This window comes from Typopeltis vanoorti, chromosome 12 (assembly GCF_054136105.1).
Source record: "Typopeltis vanoorti isolate ZY-2024b chromosome 12, IOZ_Tvanoo_1.0, whole genome shotgun sequence".
In the NCBI taxonomy this organism is placed as follows: Eukaryota; Metazoa; Arthropoda; class Arachnida; order Uropygi; family Thelyphonidae; genus Typopeltis; species Typopeltis vanoorti.
Window position 1 is genome coordinate 75,202,453 of NC_143560.1, and position 20,243 is coordinate 75,222,695.

At 36.1% G+C, this 20,243-nt stretch overlaps 1 protein-coding gene across 2 annotated transcripts in view; it reads left to right on the forward strand.

The window, feature by feature from the left end:
- Window positions 1–20,243, forward strand: part of qin (tudor domain-containing protein qin) — a 544,378-nt gene that overhangs the window by 40,055 nt on the left and 484,080 nt on the right. For both annotated transcript variants that reach the window (XM_090401282.1, XM_090401283.1), the window contains one exon: window positions 8,731–8,792. In XM_090401282.1, the coding sequence (XP_090257408.1) occupies window positions 8,731–8,792 (62 nt within the window). The remainder of the gene's footprint in view (window positions 1–8,730; window positions 8,793–20,243) is intronic.

Below are 20,243 nucleotides of genomic sequence, written 5' to 3' on the forward strand. Positions count from 1 at the left end.
AAAGGCAACATTTCACTGAACGTTTTCAGATTCCCCTGCCCTTTCCATACTGGATGCTCATACTTCTCTTCACCTTTCCTACCAAATCATAGGCATAATTCCACTCTAAAAAAAAATGAGCAGCCTTTTTTAAAAGATAACCTAAAAGAACTCCAGTCTCTTCTCTGCTAGTTCATCCTTAATGGGTATTCTTTATAACACTGTTCCAGAGAACTGTTTTTTGATCTACCCCCCCCAATCGACAAAAATTCTAACATTCAGTACAAGTCCAAAGGTTCTGTTTCAGAGTTGCTTACAACTTGTCCACCACATTATCTTCAGCCTCCTTAGATATCAGAAAGATAGTAATTTCTACAATACAAAATTAATAACGGAAAAAACTCGCGTAGAAAGATTATTTAATAGTATAATTTTCGCCTCTTCAGTACATATTAAGTATTTTATCAGGCATCTTCAGTACATATTAAGCTCAAATTAAACAATAACTGACAATTCCAAAAATGTGCCACCTAAGTAGCTGGTGTAAGATAACTAAAAAGGTCAATAAATTTCCTTAAAAAAAAATCAATACAATAAAAAGTTAGGAAAGATTAGCTGATTTATAAAGTACTATCTCCCATAAAGGGGATAGACGTAAGCCGTCGGATCTGTTTAAGTTAGGAGAATGAAGTAGTTTCACGTTTCTTGATAAAGGCGTTCCATGAGGAACTGACTTTTGTGAAGAACTCTTGTCTTTCTCCAGTGAACTCTATGTCTAGTGAAGATGGCTGCAAGTCTAGACTTTTCAGGTTTAAAGTATTCAATATAAGATTGGTGTTCTTCTAGCCGAATAGAGCCAGATCTTCTCGTTTGTCCGAAATAAGATAATCCTCAAGAGCACGGAATCTGGTAGACACCTGAATGATTAATGTACTGAAGATGCCTGTGACACACAGGCGAAAATTATACTATTAAATAATCTTTGTATGTGAGTTTTTTCCATTATTAATTTTGTATCGATATGTCTATCACGGTATACCTCTTTTAAAACTTAGTAATTTCTACAAACATCTAGGTGTTAACATAATTCCATGTTCTTGTAGTCAGACAAGTCCATATAGGTCAGACAAGCACAAGTTTTGGAATAAAAAATAAGGAATATCTGACCAATCTGGCATACAGAAGTGAAGAAAAATAATTTGGGGTTGCACATCATTTGCCTACTACAAGTTGTGCTATCATTTGGGATATACAGCCACCTCATCCCTATCTAGAAAATAACATCCATTTTGTTGAATTAAAGAATCCACTACTGTCATTTACTAATACGGCTCCTTTAACAGAAACCATGGACTATCTTAAATGATGCTTGGAAGTCCATTAATCAGATTGCTCAGCATAGTTAATATCAGCTTTTCCAAAAATCCTGGTAAATTAAGAAAAAGCTGTTACAATAATAATAATAATCAGAACACAGTAATGTATGGCAACATGATGCCCACCAGCCTAGCCTCATTTTGATTACTATTATTGTATTAGTTTATCTGAGATTTGTTTTTAATTTGTGATACTTTCTTAATTTACTGTCATGAAGAAGGCACTGGTTGTGCACAGAATTAGTTGGTGTATAATCAGCATATCCATGAACAGTACAGAATGTAAGCAAGAAGAGTGACTAGTTTGGTAAGAAAGGCCAAAGTAAACCCAAAAGAGTTTATGTAGCAAGTAAGAGGAAAAATGACTATTGCAGGATGACTTTAAACAATGCTGATGGTTGGAAGGCAACAGAAGCAGAAGACACAGGTGAGTTGTTTAGTGATCATTTTGCAAAGGTGTATCATCCAAGTGGTACAGTTGCTGATGTGACAGAGGAAAAAAAATATGAATGTGAACACAGCATGTAGGATTAGATGGCATGTCAGCCTGTGTACTATGTGAATGTGCAAGAGAATTGGCATGTTGTTCAATCTAAGTCTCAGCTCTGGCAGGGTTCCAGGGGAGTGGAAAGAAGGTATGATAGTTCTATTGCACAAAGATGGCTCCAAGACATTTGATCTGTAGCAAACTACGGACCAATTAATATAGCAGGAGTGATTGTTAAAGTAGGTGAAAGGTAAAATCCAACAGTGGGTGGATAGGGATGCAATACTCTATAGTGGGCAGCACAGCTTTGTAAAGAGTAGATCCTGTCTTAGTAATTTATTCACATTTTATAATAAAGTGACAATAGAATTGGATAAAGAAATGGCTACCATGATATTGCTGAACTTTGCAAGACATTTGACAGAATCTTCTTCTTTGAGTGCCATCTCCTATCAGAGGTCGGCGACCACCTTGGCAAATTTTGAGCGATTCTCAGCTACTCTGAGCAGTCTCTCAGAGTTCATACCAGTCCACTGTCTGATGTCTGCCAGCTAAGATTTTCTTCGTCTTCCTTGTCCTCTTCTTCCATTTATCTTCCCTTTTATAATCAGTTGAAGTATCTTATATTTTTCATTACAAAGTAGGTGACCAAGATATGCAGTTTTCCTTCTTTTTATGGTATCTAAAAGTTCGCGTGATTTCCCCATTTGTTCCAGTACTTCCTGATTGGACGTTTTTGCTGTCCATGGGATTTTTAACATTCGTCTGTATAACCACATCTCAAAGGCTTCAAGTTTTTTTATTGATGTTGTTTTTAAGGTCCAAGTTTCTGCACCGTACAGCAGTACAGACCATACATAGCATTTAACCATGCGTGCTCTAAGTTTAAACTGCGGTTACTCAGTGTTGATTTCATCAAGAGAAAATTTTTTCTTGCCATTTCAATTCTAACTTTTATTTCCATTTCTGGATTGCAATCTTCATTTAACCAGCATCCGAGATATTTAAACTTTGCCACTCTTTCTATTTGTTTCCTATTTAAAGAAAGTGCTAAATTAAAAATTGGTTTCTTACTTATGACCATGAATTTAGTTTTGGTGATATTTATTTTTAATCCCATTTTTTCACTCTCTTCATTTATTAGTTCCAAAAGATTTTGAAGATCCTGAATATTGTCAGCCAGAAGAGCTGTATCATCAGCATATCGAATGTTACTGATGATTTCACCATTTACACTAATCCCTTCCTTTCTTCCTTCCAAGACTTTTTGAAATATGGCTTCTGAGTAAATGTTAAAAAGAAGAGGTGACAGCACACATCCTTTCCTTACTCCTCGTTTGATGTTAATGGAGTCTGTAATAATGTCATCAACTTGAACAGATGCCTTTTGGTTCCAATATAAGTTTTCAATGATCCTGATGTCTTTACCATCTAATCCAATTCTTTTTAATAAGTACAATCATTTTAGCATGTTGGACTTTGTCAAATGCTTTCTCGAAGTTGATGAAGCAAATGAATATTACCTTGTTTTGGTCAATACATTTTTGAAATAAGATCTGAGAACAGAAAAGGGCCTCTCTTGTTCCTAAGCTGTTTCTAAAGCTGAATTGGGTATCACTGATGGTGTCATTTGACAGAATACTACATGGAAAAGTATTACAAAAGTTGGAACAAATGGGAATGGATATGAAGCTAGTAGTATGGGTGGGGGTAACTGACAGACTGAGGTAGTGGAGTACCTCAGGGTTCTGTACTTTGGCCACCAGTCTTTCATTTGTATATCAGTAATATAGGAAAAGATTTAAGGTGGGGGGGGGGGATATAGTTGTTGTTTGATGATGCAAAACTGGGAAGAGCAATAGTTAATAAAGGTGTTGTATATATCCTGCAGGATGATTTAAATAAATTAGCATTGGAACAAAGGATAATCATTTTCAATTTAATGTTGCAGCCCACCTGGTTGGCCAAGTGGTTAGCATGTCTGCTTTCCAACCAAGAGGCTATGGGTTCAAATCCTTCCATGGGCATGGGTGTTTGTGATTGTCCTACAAATGCTGTGTGGAAAGGGAATCTGCAACCCTATCATTTATTCTAGAAGACTTCACTCCCAAAACCCTGTGGGATATGGGAATGACCATATGGTGTCTACAGACGTCAAATGTGAAAGAAAAAAATAATAATAATGTAAGGTTATGCACTTTGGGTTGAAAACATTGCATACGTGCATTATATTACAGGAAGTTAATGAGGCTAGGGACGGGGATAATGGTGGACAGAGAGTTGAAGTTCAGAGGGAATATAGCAAAAGTTATATATTGTAAAAGTAAAGATAAGGAAGTTATTATTCCACTTTATAAGGCTATGGTTTGACCACATCTTGACTGCTTAGCACAGATTTGTTCACCTGGGTTTCTTGGTGACCAGGAGGTGGTAGAGAAAATTCAAAGATGAGCGACTAAGCTTGTGACATGTCTGTGGAATGATCCCTATGAGGATAGGTGAAAGGTTTGCGGGATTACAAAGTTTAGTTGATGGGCAGAAAAAGAGGTTACATGATAGAAACTTTTAAGATATTAAAGTGGATTCATATATTGAAAAATTTCCTTTGCATCAATAGAGAAGTAGAGCCATCTGTCAGTTATCTAAGAGTGTGGTTAGTAGGGGTGTGCAAGCAAAATTTTTTTCATGGAGAGTGGTAAATGGATTGCCAGAATTAGTTGTGAATTCCCTGACAGTGAATGTGTTTAAAGAGAGGTTTTGTGTGTGTAGTAGTTAGTTTGGGTCTCCCATGATGAGCCTTTGGACTCCATGGAAATGCCATATAATAATAATAACAATCTACTTGTAATGCTAATGACTATTCAACCTTTTTTTTTTATTGCCGAATTCATGGCTACAAATTTTCATTAATAAACATGATATTCACTATATTTTGTTATATTGCACATTGTGTATTTGGACATCCTGTCATTGATCAGACTGAAATGCACTGATATGTACAGTATATTCCCATTGCACACAGTCTGTATGCTATATATAAACAAACAAATGTGCCCCCACAGTTCAGCTGTATGCTACAAATGCTATTTGAAGAAAAAGTGCTGATTTGAAATGGCATTTATCATAGGATGTCCATATCAGTGACCTATTTATTTGTGATATTGATAAACAAATGCACCTTCCAAAATTCAGTTTGGACATCGTTATAAGCAAATGTAAATATAAACATCTCACCGAAGAAATTCACAGGAAGTTGGTACTAAGAACCAAAGAGCACTAAAAGGATGGTATATAAATATTAGCATTTCAGTGAGACCCAGTTTCTGAAGATAGCTAACTTCATGGTATAAAGATTATCCTAAGGGAACTGTAGTATTGAAACACCTTGTTGAACTGGTGATATGCATGGAAAATACTTTGAATGCATCCTCCCAGATGTGAAGTTTGGTTACAGATGTTCAATGATCTGGAACTATTTTTCATGTTTTTCCTAAGACAGATTAAAGGCAGAGAAAAGAACTCCTTTCTTTTCTGGCAGTGGCATTCCAGATTGGAATATTCCTGATATATTCACATCCACAAGCGTGAATATTTTGTAAGAATCTACCTAGGTATAGAACTGAATACCTTGAGAAAACATGAATGATTACCTTTATAAGAAAGAACAAAAATGTATTAATCAATGGACAAAAGGGAAATTCTTGACTACCTCAACAACTCATCAGATTTATTAAGGGAAATAAAATCAAACTACTACATACATCATAGTTGAGGTCGTAAACTTCAATTGCAGAGAAGTTTTGGACTTCATCCCAGTCGAAGTCTTCCTCCCCAAGAAGTTTTTCTTAAAACCTTTCTAGGAGTGGCACAAATCCTGCAAAAGCTAAATTTCATTGAATAGATAGTTTCATCGTAAATGGGATTTGTCGATCAGAATTAGTAAATATTCAGCTAAACATTCATGAAAGGCCCCATGGGAACATCTGTTGCATTGGTCTTTCAGCTCAATGCATGTGGTCCCTTTACTTTTTTATGAATATTTTTGTGAAGTGATTTTGTGTACTTATCTTTTTTGAAGCGATGATAATGCTAGCATCAGTTTAGTCGAAACAATGTACATAGTGTATTACAATTAACTTATTCATTATAAAAATTATGGATACAACTACAATGTTAGAATAAAACTTCAGTGTAATATAAACCAAAATCATCACTTGATGTTTTGACCTTCACATTAAGGTCATCATCTGGAGTATACACATATACAAAGAAACAACCTGCACTACAATCTACATGGTATGCTAAAGTTACATGATTTGGTGACCATTAAAACTACCGGCCTGACCTACCTCTGGTGTAAAAAAAAAAAAAAAAAAAAAAAAAAAACCTTACTACATCACTGCTAGAGTCCTCATTATTATATCTATTTGGTTACAAACAATAAATTAAGCTAGAGAGCAGCATGTTCCCACATAATTACTCATATAAGTATACATATAAATTAGAACAAAACAGTATAGATGGTGACCGATAAGAGCTGAAATTATTCTGTATAGTCCTAAAGTCAGGGTTTACTTGAAAACTTGAACTAAGTGGACTGAATGTGTGCCTTCCAAATTCTTGGGATTTTTATGCCATCATTATCGTTAAGATTAGGATGGTTAATCAAAATTTCACGGGCTTCTTTAAATATGTGTTCATGCCAGGTGTATGAACACAAATTCATAACATGAACTTGGTGTATATTCTGTTGTATAAGTTGTATAATTTCTGCACACAAAAGCTTACAAAACCCTTAACACATCAGTACCATGTGTGGACAAATAGTTAATGAAAAGAATTGAACCAGTTATATTTTTTGAATACCTCGGACTGAAGGACACTGTTTGAATGAATGCTGGTAGATTTAATGAAAGAGGACAATGAGATGTTGATTCGGATTTGATGCTGAACTGTGATTTGATGTTGACATACTTAAAGGAAAGTGGAGAAGTGATGATGAACAAACATAATTTTCAAGTATGGGAATATGAAAATCCTAATACCATTGAGTGAACACGTTAGGTTTAGACCAGAGCTTTTTTTGCCCCATGAACTTTGATACAGTGTATGTATCACTGCTTCTTTCCTGAAAAACAAAAAATAAATAAAATATGTATATATATATATATATATGATTACCAGCTATGTTGATTCGGTATGTAGATATGTTCATATTATTTACTGACTGAATTCCGAGAATTAGAAAAAAAATTAATTTAATTTAACAGACAACATGTTTTTTCAGAATGCTGACTTCTTCAGGCTTGAGAACATTAAAATGAACATAAATAACATCGTAAAGAATTGTACCACTACAATAACAGACTATGAACTGAAGCTAAGTTTGAACTGAAGCTATAGTCTGGGCTAAAGTTCTGTTGTTAGGCATATGTGAGTGTGTGACTTCATGAGTGCACCAGTATCTGATAGCAGAGCTATGTGTATCTACAAACTATAACTAAGGTTACTGTTTATGTGAGAAGAGTCTAGGATAATTTCTTTGGATTCAACTATGTGGCATTCTACTTCATCGTGGCATATATGAATTTTTGATGTTGTATTTCAGTCTATTTCATGTTGGCGGCCTTCATTATTTGTGTTCACTGAGAACACGACATGACTTGAGAGGGTGCTTGCTCTGGTTCTACTATAAGCGATGTCTCTCTGATGTTCTTTGAGATGCAGGGGGGGATGGACTACTCAGTTTGCTCATAATATGGCTTCCCTCAGTATTTGAAAATATGAATCATGACCCACTTGCTTGGTGTGTGTGGGTGAGGGCATCTACTTTTTAAATCAATCCAAATAATTCAAAACAAATATGCTACTTGATCTGTTAATGGAATTCTCTAATTTGCCCATTTTTCTGATTCAGCTTTTCTTGATTTACTGCTAGCAACATTGGAAAAATTTAAGGTGGGAATATGAAAATCCTAAGAATTTATTTTGTGATGTGTGAAAATATCTGGCAAGAAACAGTATTCCTCTGATATTTGCAGAGTAAAAAATGTAACACAAATTAAACTCTACTGATACACAAAAAGAATTTTTCAAAGTTTCTTTTCCATGATGCAAGACTATTTGCCTTCCTCCTTTTTTAATATATATATATATATATATATGTAGAAAGTTTTTTACCTTGGGTATACTATACGTTAAAGATACCAAGCAATTTTATAAACTTGGTTTTAATCCTTTTTCTCAAGTAAGCAAACAGACAGATAAGTCATGTTTGTGCCTGAAGTATTTTCAGGTCTGAGGCAACTTGTGGTAAAGATGGAGTAAGCTCTGATCACCTTCCTTAGTATCTCCAATAATGCAAAGCACATCCCTTGCAGATATATATGATGCTATGCATTAAGGGAAGGGCCACTTCCCAGACCGGTGTCGACCTTTATTGAGGTCTCGTCAGTGGGAGCCAGACCCCGAGATGCCAAGTAAGTTCTGTATTACTTAAACCTTGGCATCTCAGGGTTTGGCTCCCACTGACAAGATCTCAATAAAGGTCTAAACCAGTCTGGGTAGTGGCCCTTCCCTTAATGCATAGCATCATACATGTCCGCAAGGAGATGTGCTTTGCATTATTGGAGATACTAAGGAAAGTGATCAGAGCTTACTCCACCTTTACCACAAGTTGCCTCAGCCCTGAAAATACTTCAGGCACAAACTTGACTTACCTGTTTGTTTGCTTACTTGGGAAAAAGGATTAAAAACAAGTTTATAAAATTGCTTGGTATCTTTAACATATATATACAGATAGATAAATTTTTCTATGCTTTTCAGATCACTTGGGTTTATCTTGTATTTGTTAAATTTGTGTTTCAATTCTTGATGTTTTTCCAACAGACTAAAGGTGAAATTTATACCTACTGCTAACAAGAAAGAAGAAAATAAAGAGGAAAATGGAGGTAATTTTTTGAAATATATTCTACTTTAAAAAAAAAAAAAATTAAAAAATATTGAGTATATAATATATTACATATGATTTCAATTAATACTGTCTGCAGTATGATTATGCTTAAATGCTCAAACTTCTGATACTTTTGTTGACTTGGAAAATATAAAATAATCTTCACAATACTTTTAAACTGCACATCAAAATAGTAAATCCTTATCCATTCTTCTAAGGAGAGCTCCAACCTTAAGTATCCAGGAGTAGATAAAGTGCAATTGTGCCTGCAAATGTGTGTTAATTGTGGACAGACAGAAGATGTTAGCATCCCTCGATAGTAGAATAGAACATAAGAAAGAGCTTTACTACCATTGTCATGGTAAGTCAAGATAGCAGACCATGCGATGGACATCCCTTCCACTTTCACACAGAATTATTGTTATTAAGGCAGACCTCAGATAGTCAGGAACTTGTTCAGGGAGGCTGCATATCACTTCGAGCTGTCATATCATTTCTTGAATTCATTCACTACTTGCACTTACCATCTCTAATAGCAATCCATTCCAATCATGCACCACTATGAGAGAAAAATATATCTCTCATTTTTGTTTTTTTTCCCTCATGTTATTCTTTTCACCTAGGTGACATCCAGCACATGGCTCAGCTCCGTAAATAGGATTAACATTCCTTGTTACAACATCATCAGTGGATCAGCATGATCACAAGGTGAACATGCTGATCCACTGATGATGAAATATTATTTGCATATATAGTAATTAATAAAATGATATGTAGTAATTAATATTATATAAAATATAGTAATTAATAAAATTATTATATTCTTGTGAATACATGTGTATAATAATAGCTGTCTTCCCCTTTTTCACTGCATTCATTCTCAACTTCCATGGATACTTTCTCATCCTTTCTTCACCCTTCATAAAATGCAAAATTCCATCTGCTGGCATCCTGTACGACCCTTTCAGAAGTTTGTAAGTCTGTTATGTCATCCCTCTTTTTCCTGTTTGCTGTCCACAAATTCTCATTCTACCTACATGATATCTGTTCCACAATCCTGATATCATCTTTTACCCTCTTCTTTGCACACACTCTTTCTCTCCACTATATCATTATCACTTCAGAAACAAGGAGACCTGACCTGCACACAATAATCCAAGTGATCCTCTTCACAAGATCATATCAAGGACCTGTGAAGAGGCAAAATGTGACTTCCTTTTCATCATATTTCAAGGTTTGTTTCAGCATTGTGATTATCTTCTGGGTTGTATTTGCAGTCTTTGTTATATGACCCTGGAACTTCAGCTATCTACTAAAACTCCAAGACTCTAGTCTGATCAATTTCTTCTAGCATAATCCCACCGCACCAAAGGGTATAATTATACATATACTAAGCACTGAACTGATACCATATTTACTCGAGTATAACTTGCACTTTTTTTTTCCAAAAATTAAAGCTAAAAATTCGGGGTGTGAGATATATAGGCGGGGATTTTTGGAAATTAAAGTTTTCAGGAAAAAACTGAAACTGGGTATGACTTACTTACCAAGAATCTCCTATTCATTATTGCTACTTCTGGCCTCGAGAGCTGTTTCCTTGTGTGTATTTTCAAAGTCATCTACCCAAATAGCGTCATCTTCTCTCCTATCCAGAACATTAGAGATTCTGGTTTTTAAAAAACTCTTGGCAATTATTTCTGATGAAATCATTTCCCAAGCTCTCAAAATCCAGTTATACAACAGTTCTAATGATGGTCTCTTAATCTTCCCTGCTGGAGTTAGGTCGTGGCTGCATCCACACTGTGTAGAATTTTCGTACGTAGTCCTTGAATGGTTTGTTGACCGATACATCCAAGGGCTGTAGACAAGCTGTAAGACCACCAGGAATAATGGGCACATCAGTCCTCATATCTGAAAGTTGTTTTATTATTATTTCAGGTCCTAAGTATCTAGAAGCTATCCCGCACGAGGAGAGAGGGGCATCGAAATGAGGCTCCTGTCCGTCTGTCCTAAACTGTTCTAATCCAGTCTTGAACCAATGTGGTATTCATCCATCCTTTTTCTTGGACTCATGCATGAATTCCAGGAGGAAATTTCCCCTTCGGCAGTTTTCCTCTTGAATATTACATAAGGAGGCAACCTTCTTCCATCTGCAGTAATTGTGAGCATGATTGTGCATTGCTGTTTTTCACTTCCTGTTGTTTTTTCACCGTTTTCTGTTATTGTTGTTTGGTGCGGCATGTCGATATTGAGTGGTGTTTGATTGGCATTGGCTATTTGTGATAACACATAGTTATTGCTCTTCCTAAATTGAATCACTTAGCAATGAAAATCCATCAGTTTATTCTTGAAATATTTCGGCATTCTTTGGCAGAAGGATGCCCTTCAACGAAGGGAAAGGCTGTTCCTCTTCATGAATTTTGTGATCCAACCTTGGCTCACTTTCAGGTCTGTGCAACTGATGCTTCATTTTGTAGCTAACTCATGCACTTTGAAATATAACATTTTGTGTGAAACATAGCAATCATCTTTACATTCAAGTAACTCTTCCTCCAATTCAGTAAACTTTCCACTTTTAGTCCTCGGAATGCTTTTCTCGACTTATTGGCGCTTTCTAATGCTAGTTTCTGTTTATGACAATATCACACATAAACTCACAGCCTGCTGCTCAATTGCCGTGTTTTTCTGCAAAATCAATAACTTTGAGTTTAAAACCAGCACTGTAACTTGAATGTTTCTCCATATTTCAAGAAAAAATTACCAGTAATTTATAAGACTTGAGATATGTAATGAACAATCCTTCACGAATGACTAATGAGAAGTTAAAGCAGTGTGTGAAACAGACAGCAATGGCAGGCTAGTAGAGAGAGAGCAGCTATGAAGATGCATATGATTGGTGTGGTATTAACAAAAGATCATGCTACCAAATGACAAAGGCAAGCCGACAGTTGGTGAGTTGAAATGCTAATTCTCATCAATCGAATTACATAATATCTGAAACTGCCATAACAACATTCACTATATATTTCTTAGTTTTAACATGTTCACGACAGGGTGGTGTTTTTTTGAAAGTTTTTCCACTTGGTTGTACTATAAATTAAAGATACCAAGAAATTATATACTTGGTTTAATCCTTTATCCAAGTGTAAACAAACAAAGTTTGCACCTCAAGTATTTCTAGGACAGGGGCAATTCATGGTAAAGGTGGTATGACTTCACATCACTTGCCTTAGAATCCCATAATGCAAAGCACATTTCTTTGCAGACATGTATAATGCTATGCATTTTGGGAAAGGTCATTACCCAGATCAGTTTCGACCTTAATTGAGGTCTAATCAGTGGGAGCCAGACCCAGAGGTGATACCAAGGTTGAAGTGATGCAGAAGTCATATTTTCATATATGAGTTGCCAGAAAGTGTCGCCAGACCCAGAGGTGACACCAAGGTTGAAGTGATGCAGAAGTCATATTTTCATATATGAGTTGCCAAAAAGTGTTGCACCTTATTATTATAATACCCTGGATTAGAGATAGCTAGTCATTGAAAGTTTTTCCACTTAGTTGTATTATAACAACCTGGGTAGTGACCTTTCCCATAATTAAAACATTATACATGTCTGCAAAGAGATGTGCTTTGCATTATGGGATACTAAAGCAAGTGATGTGGAGTCATACCACCTTTACCATGAGTTGTCCCAGTCCTGAAAATACTTCAGGCGCAAACTTTGTTAAACTTGGATAAAGGATTAAGCCAAGTATATAATATCTTGGTATCTTTAATTAATGGTGGTCTTTTGTCTGTTTATTGTTCAGACAGAATTTCTTATTACTGGGCTAACTCCCGGTTGAATTTTATTGTGGGTTGTTTGCATGCCACTTCTGCTTTTGTGATATCTTAATGACATCAAAAATTGGACGATTTTTACTTAGATACTGGGTTTGACAGTGCAACATATGGTTTTACTTGAGTCTATACAGCATAGTTTCTGTGAGAAGAGGACATGTGATTCATTAGTTAGTGCCATTTTTATTTCAGTTGTCTCTTATTGCACTATTTGAGAAATATATTCCACAGACTGCAAATGTTTCTGTACCTTATTCAGTGATACAATAAAACTATTTGCTTTTCTTGCATCTGCAGTATAGTGGCTGTTGGAGAAGGCGTGTTGTTTACTGTTGGGAGCGAGTTATATCGCCTTGACGTGAACGTGTTTAAACTTTTTTTCCTGTGCGAGGAATACGAAACCTTTTAATTTCTTTTTTCATAAAGTAAAATCTGAGGTGCGAGTTATATTCGAGTAAATACGGTAGCCATTTTCATATGCCCACGACTCCAGCCTATTGAAATCATACTGTAGCTTCATTCTTGATTACTTTGCCTATGTTTGAACCATCAGCAAATAGTTGTAAGTCTTCTTTTAAGACTTACAACTTGTATAACTGAGAGGAGACCTCCACATAGCCTTTAAAGGAATGCGGAGAACCAACCAGGGCTTCTGACCGAATGTCCAATCCCACCTTCTCGTGGTGCACCCTGTTGGGTATCTACCTGGATACTGAACGAATGAGGATGGGCTGGCAATTTGGGATTTAGCCGACCAAATTGTATTCTTATAATTAAACCAAATTTTTTATAGTTAAACCAAACTAAAAAATAATGTGTCCCATATGATACCACTTTTTGAAATTTGTCAGTCAGCTATCTTTTTATCCCCACTAATATTTTATAATCCAATCCCATGTTTCTTCAATTTATGCAAGTCTTTCATGCCATATCTTGTCAAAAGCCTTAAAGTATCATGCATCAATTCCCCTAGTTTAACTGAGTGGGTAACATTGTTATAAAATGTGAGCAAGTTGCTCAAACATGATGTCCCCTTAGTAAACCCATGCTGTTCATTCAAAGTATAGATTGTCTGCAAAACCTATTTCTGTATGTGAGCCCTTACCACCATTTCCAAAATCTTCACCGGTGGGATTGGACCGAATGTCCAATCCCACCTTCTCGTGGTGCACCCTGTTGGGTATCTACCTGGATACTGAACGAATGAGGATGGGCTGGCAATTTGGGATTTAGCCGACCAAATTGTATTCTTATAATTAAACCAAATTTTTTATAGTTAAACCAAACTAAAAAATAATGTCTCCCATATGATACCACTTTTTGAAATTTGTCAGTCAGCTATCTTTTTATCCCCACTAATATTTTATAATCCAATCCCATGTTTCTTCAATTTATGCAAGTCTTTCATGCCATATCTTGTCAAAAGCCTTAAAGTATCATGCATCAATTCCCCTAGTTTAACTGAGTGGGTAACATTGTTATAAAATGTGAGCAAGTTGCTCAAACATGATGTCCCCTTAGTAAACCCATGCTGTTCATTCAAAGTATAGATTGTCTGCAAAACCTATTTCTGTATGTGAGCCCTTACCACCATTTCCAAAATCTTCACCACTCCACAGATACTGATGTGTCGACAGTTGGATATATCAGTCTTTGTATCATTCTTGTGTAATAGGATTATCATACATTATTTCTGCTCTTGTGGAACTTCCCTGATACCAAAATTATATGACTTGGTCAAAGGAAACAATGAGTTCAGCTAAACACTCTTTTAGCATCTCTGCTGATATCCAATCAAGTTCTGTTATTGAGTTTTTATTCAATTTGTGCAACAGTTCTTGTACTTCCTCCTTGTACACCTGAGTTTCTTCATCCATTGAAGAGGTAGCCATGAGCTCAATGTTGCATACACCAAGTTTGAGACTTTTAGCAAAATGGGCACTCGATAGTTGAAGAATCTCTTCTGCATCTTTTAGCTACATACCATCTAAATTCAGTAGTTAATTTTTCATATTCATTCTTTTTTTTTAACTTGCAGCATAATGATAGAATTCTTTAGGGGTTGTCCTTAGCTTGCAGAGCCAGTTTCTTTTCATACTTAGACTTGGCTTTCCATACAACATTTGCGACTCTTCTGGCACACTGCTTATGATTTTCATTACTGATGTCATACTTATTCACACAATATTCCTTCCACATCTTCTAGCAGCCATTCCACTAGGTCTGTAACAACATCTTACTATGTATTTGATCTTGTGTGAGTCGGCATCACGGCAGATGGCTTCAAGCACACTGTCACATGGAAAATTTTTATTAACATTTGCATCGGATTCTACACTAACTGGACTCAGAGTATCATTAGCAACTCCCCCTTCCTCCTATCCTGTCTATCCTTCCTAAAAACACTACCACTTTACACCCAGACCTGGATAATGAGACCTGGATATCAGAGGTTACATCTGCCTCTGATATCCAGGTCTCATTAATGTCTGCAATATGAGGTCCCAATATATTCACCAAGGTAGCAAATTCTACCCCTTTGTTTCTGATACTATACAGATATAAGTTATCTGCATTAAATAGAAGAAAATCATCTCTCAAACATGCGAGATTAGATACCATTCTTGTAATCAGCATCAGTAATTCTTCTTAATAATGTTTTACAATGTAAACAACACCAGGAGAGGGAAAAAATATATTTATTAAACTCACTTATATTTTGCCAGTTTTCTAACCAGCGTCATCAGAACACAATTATAAATGTGATAGCCACACAGCAATAAATTATGTAATTGAGGGAAAACAATTTAAATTGTAACTGACACACAATTAATGGTGTTACATGGTGACTTGGAAGGAATATTGTGTGAATAAGTATGACATCAGTAATGAAAATCATAAGCAGTGTGCCAGAAGAGTCGCAAATGTTGTATGGAAAGCCAAGTCTAAGTATGAAAAGAAACTGGCTCTGCAAGCTAAGGACAACCCCTAAAGAATTCTATCATTATGCTGCAAGTTAAAAAAAAAGAGTGAATATGGGACAGATAACTGCAAAATTAATTTATAGAAGTCAGGCTATCAGGTCTTAAAATGATAGTCTTCCAGATCTTTGGTAAATTAATGCAACCATACTTGTTGAAGTTTGGAGAGTGCTTCATAGCTGATGCTGATCCTAAAAATAGTCTTTCAGACCTATAATGACCTTTCTGTATCAAGGATGTTTTCTTCATCCGAACCTATTTGAAGAAGTATCCAGAGCATGGTCTGGCTTGTCATACAGATGATCACAGATATAATTTTTGTGTTCTTCCTAGGTGGATGTTAACTGATCTACCAGTGCCCAAAGTAGACCAAACTGCAGCCCCAAGGAACTTCATACATTCTGAGTTGTTCAAGAGAATGCAGTTAGAAAAATGCACAAAGGCAGCTAGTTGAATGAAAGACTTGAAATTGACATGGAAATCTTATTTGCAGAGAACTTTGCCTATTTATTCTGATGTACCCTTCACATATGAGATGGGAATGGTTTTGTTGTGATACTGTGTGTTTGGTGGTGAAAGAATAGGAGTTGCATGCAATATTTTATCTATTTGTATATAGGCTGTAGCCATTGGTTAAAAATGGTGTTGCAAAGGTCCCTGAGCTAAGTTTCAAGAACTGTCATTTGAATAAATAACCTTGTTCAGTGAGTAAGTTGTGTCACTAGATTATCCAGAAAGGGGGAGACATATCATCAGCATAGCACAGCCAAACTATTGGATTAAGTGTGGTATGTTGTTGTTGAGTACTTAGTTTTCAAAATGTTTCATATAGAAGTTAGCTTGGGGGTGGGGGGTAGCAGTTCCATCCCAGCTGGTTGTATATTTTTCCTTTCCATAACCTGCATATATGATGAATCTGAATAATTCACTTATGTCAGGAGGGAAATGTAATTTAACACATTGGCTGCCATAAATAAATAAAAAAAATCATAAATAAAATGGATTTATTCAGAAATAAATAAAAAAAAGGGGTGCATAAGGGTCAAAGCTGTATAACTGAGAGGAGACCTCCACATAGCCTTTAAAGGAATGCGGAGAACCAACCAGGACTTCTGACCGAATGTCCAATCCCACCTTCTCGTGGTGCACCCTGTTGGGTATCTACCTGGATACTGAACGAATGAGGATGGGCTGGCAATTTGGGATTTAGCCGACCAAATTGTATTCTTATAATTAAACCAAATTTTTTATAGTTAAACCAAACTAAAAAATAATGGTACAACATGACAAAATTTCATACTGGCTGGGGCGTCGCCCAGTTAAACAAGGCCCCCGTTGTTTTCGCCAGAGAACCAGGGCGAACAGCGAAAAGTTAGCTACTCAAACAAATCTGAAAACACACCCCAACTCAACATCACCAGAGTTAAAGATCGGTACTATCAACATAAGAAGCCTGAATGGCAAAGAAATGGAGCTAGCTGAGGAATTAGATAAGTACCAGATCGACATAATAGGGGTGACTGAAACAAGAAAGACAAAAACTGGTGAGATCTTTCTGAGCAATAAATACATCATCATCAAATTCCTGCCATGTACTCTCAAGGGGTGTACTGGATATGATAGTACTACATGACAAAAATTACATCATTACTAACTTCCTATCTACAATTTTCCTCCAAATCAGTCTGTTACTTGTCAAGACTCCAACATTATCAGATCTCATATTTCTATCGTCTAAGGCACTTTGTACCACATCAATCCACCTATATCTTGGTCTTCCTCTGGGTCGTTTTCCTGCCAACCTGGCAGAGAACACTTGTTTTGCTAATCTTTCCTCGCCCATTCTGTTTAAGTGACCATACCACCTGAGATTATCTCTGCTAACGCATTCCTGGATGCTGACAACATCAAGGCCTTTCATAATATCCTCATTTTTAATATGATATTGCCATTGATGCCATCTGTTCAAGTCTCTAATCTTTCTCAGGACTCACATATCTGCAGTCTCTAGTCTTTGGTCAAGTGTTTTACTTCTGACCCAGCTCTCAGATCCATAAGTTAAAACTGGTTTGAACACTGTCTTGTATACAGCTAATTTAGTATTCCAACTAATTTCTCTCTTATTCCATATGAATTTATTCAATTTACTTCCCACCATACCAGCTTTGCTGATTCTGTTGTCTATTTCCATATTTAATTTACTATCTTCACTAAAAATCGTGCCTAAGTAGCTGAAATGTTTTACTTGCTCCACAGGTTCTCCATTGACAACACAGTTGACATTTTCAATGATTCTGCCTATTTTCATTGTCTTTGTCTTTTTATTGCTGACCTTCATACCATATCTATTACAACAGCAATTGAATTTAGTCAGAGAATCTTGCAGACTTGTAGCGGATTTATTTAGAAGTATAACATCATCCGCATAAAGCAAAGAGCTGACATTAACATCTCCAATTTTGATATCAGGTTTAATACCACTTTCCTTCATAATGTGATCCATATAGATAATGAATAACAGAGGGGATAATGTACATCCTTGTCTGACACCAGATTTAACATTAAACCATCTTCCTGTACTTCCTTCAATTCTAACTGCTGACTTACAACTCAAATAAAGACTAAGTATTGCTTGATATAATGCCCCATTGACACCATATAACTGCAGCATATTGAATAGCTTCTCTCTCTCTTGGTACCTTGTCATATGCCTTTTCCAAATCGACAAAACTTAAATACAGATCTTTGTTATATTCCCATGCTTTCTCGACTATTTGTCGTAAAATGAATATCTGATCCTGACAGCCTCTATTTGGCTGAATCCACCTTGTTCTTCTAGCTTTTCTTCCACAATTCTTCTCAACCGTTTCTCAAGTATACTTGCATAGATCTTGCCAGGAACACTCAGTAGGGAAATAACTCTGTAATTCTCACATTCAGTTTTATTTCCCTTTTTATACATTGGTACTATGAGAGCTCTACTCCAATCATCGAGAATTCGTCCCTCTGTCCAGGCTTTCTGAACTATGCAGTGCAGCCACTGTAACACTCTTATACCACCATACTTCAGCATTTCTGGTCGAATATCATCTACTCCTGCTGCCTTTCCACATTTCAAGCCTTTGATGGCTTTTTCTACTTCAAGTATGGATATGTATTCCTGACTGCATGCTTGGTCAGTGTTTTTTACCACTGTGCTATCATCACTGCTTGTTTCATTTAGCAGTTTTTCAAAGTAATTACTCCATACTTCAAGGATATCTTTCTCTCCTGTTTTCATGTCAACTTTATCATCTCTAACTCCTTTTACAGCACTCTTTCCTCCATTCCTAAGCTTCTTCAACAACCTCCAGAATATTTTGCCACCTTCTTGATATTTATTTTCTATATTCTTACCAAAGTATTCCCATGACTTTTGTTTAGCTAGTTTTACACAGTGTTTAGTATTGTTGCATTTGTCTCTATATTCTCTAAGAACACAAGCTGACTTATTTGACAGAAATTTTTGATATGCTTTCTTTTCTTCCTTCACTGCCTCTTTAACTTCCTGTGTCCACCAGGGAGTTCTGATTTTTTTATCCTTGCACACAACCTCACCACATGCCTCTGGCAGAATCAATCAATGTTTTCTTCAGAGTTTGCCACTGAATCTCCAAGGTTTGATTCCTGTTCTCAAACTCTTTCATTTTTTCTTCAATAATCTTTGTGTATTTTAGTCTACAGTTCACATCTGAGAGCTGCTCAACTTTTATTCACTTTAAAACTTTCTTACATGTCATTCTTTTGAATATGAAATTCAATTTTAACCTGCTCAAGACTAAAAAGTGATCACTTCCCATTTCAAATCCTCTGTACACTCTGGTGTCCTGCACCAGGAAGAAAACATCACTATCAACAATAAGATAGTCAACGAGACTGTTCTTATTCCTTGTCTCTTCTCTCCATGTGAATTTGTGCACATTTTTATGTTGGAACATGGTGTTAGTAATAACCAGTCCATGTCCTGAGCAGAAATCCAACAGGTATTTGCCATTATTATTAGCTTTGCTCTTTTCTCCAATTTTTCCCAAAATATTTTTGTATGTCTGACAATCATTTCCTACTCTGCTATTTAGATCCCCAACAAGGACCAACTTTTTCTTTTTCATTGTGTCAGTTGCTTTTTCTAAAGCCTCAAAAAATTCCTCCACTTTTACCTTAGTAAATCCTTCTGTGGGACAATAGGCACAAATAAGTGTCATTGTCCAGTTCCCCATTCTTATATTTCCCACGTTACTCTACTTGAGACTGACTGCCATTCAAGAAGATTAGCCTCGTATTTTGTGTTGAATACTATGGCTACTCCTTCTTTTCCTTGATTGTCATTGCCTGAATATAACATTTTGTATTTATTGCTTAGAAAGATCTCACCAGCTTTGGTCTTTTTTGTTTCAGTCACCCCTATTATGTCGATCTGGTACTTATCTAATTCCTCAGCTAGCTCCATTTCTTTGCCATTCAGGCTTCTTACGTTGATAGTACCGATCTTTAACTCTGGTGATGTTCAGTTGGGGTTTGTTTTCAGATTTGTTCCAGTAGCTGACTTTTCGCTGTTCGCCCTGGTTCCCTGGCGAAAACAACGCGGGC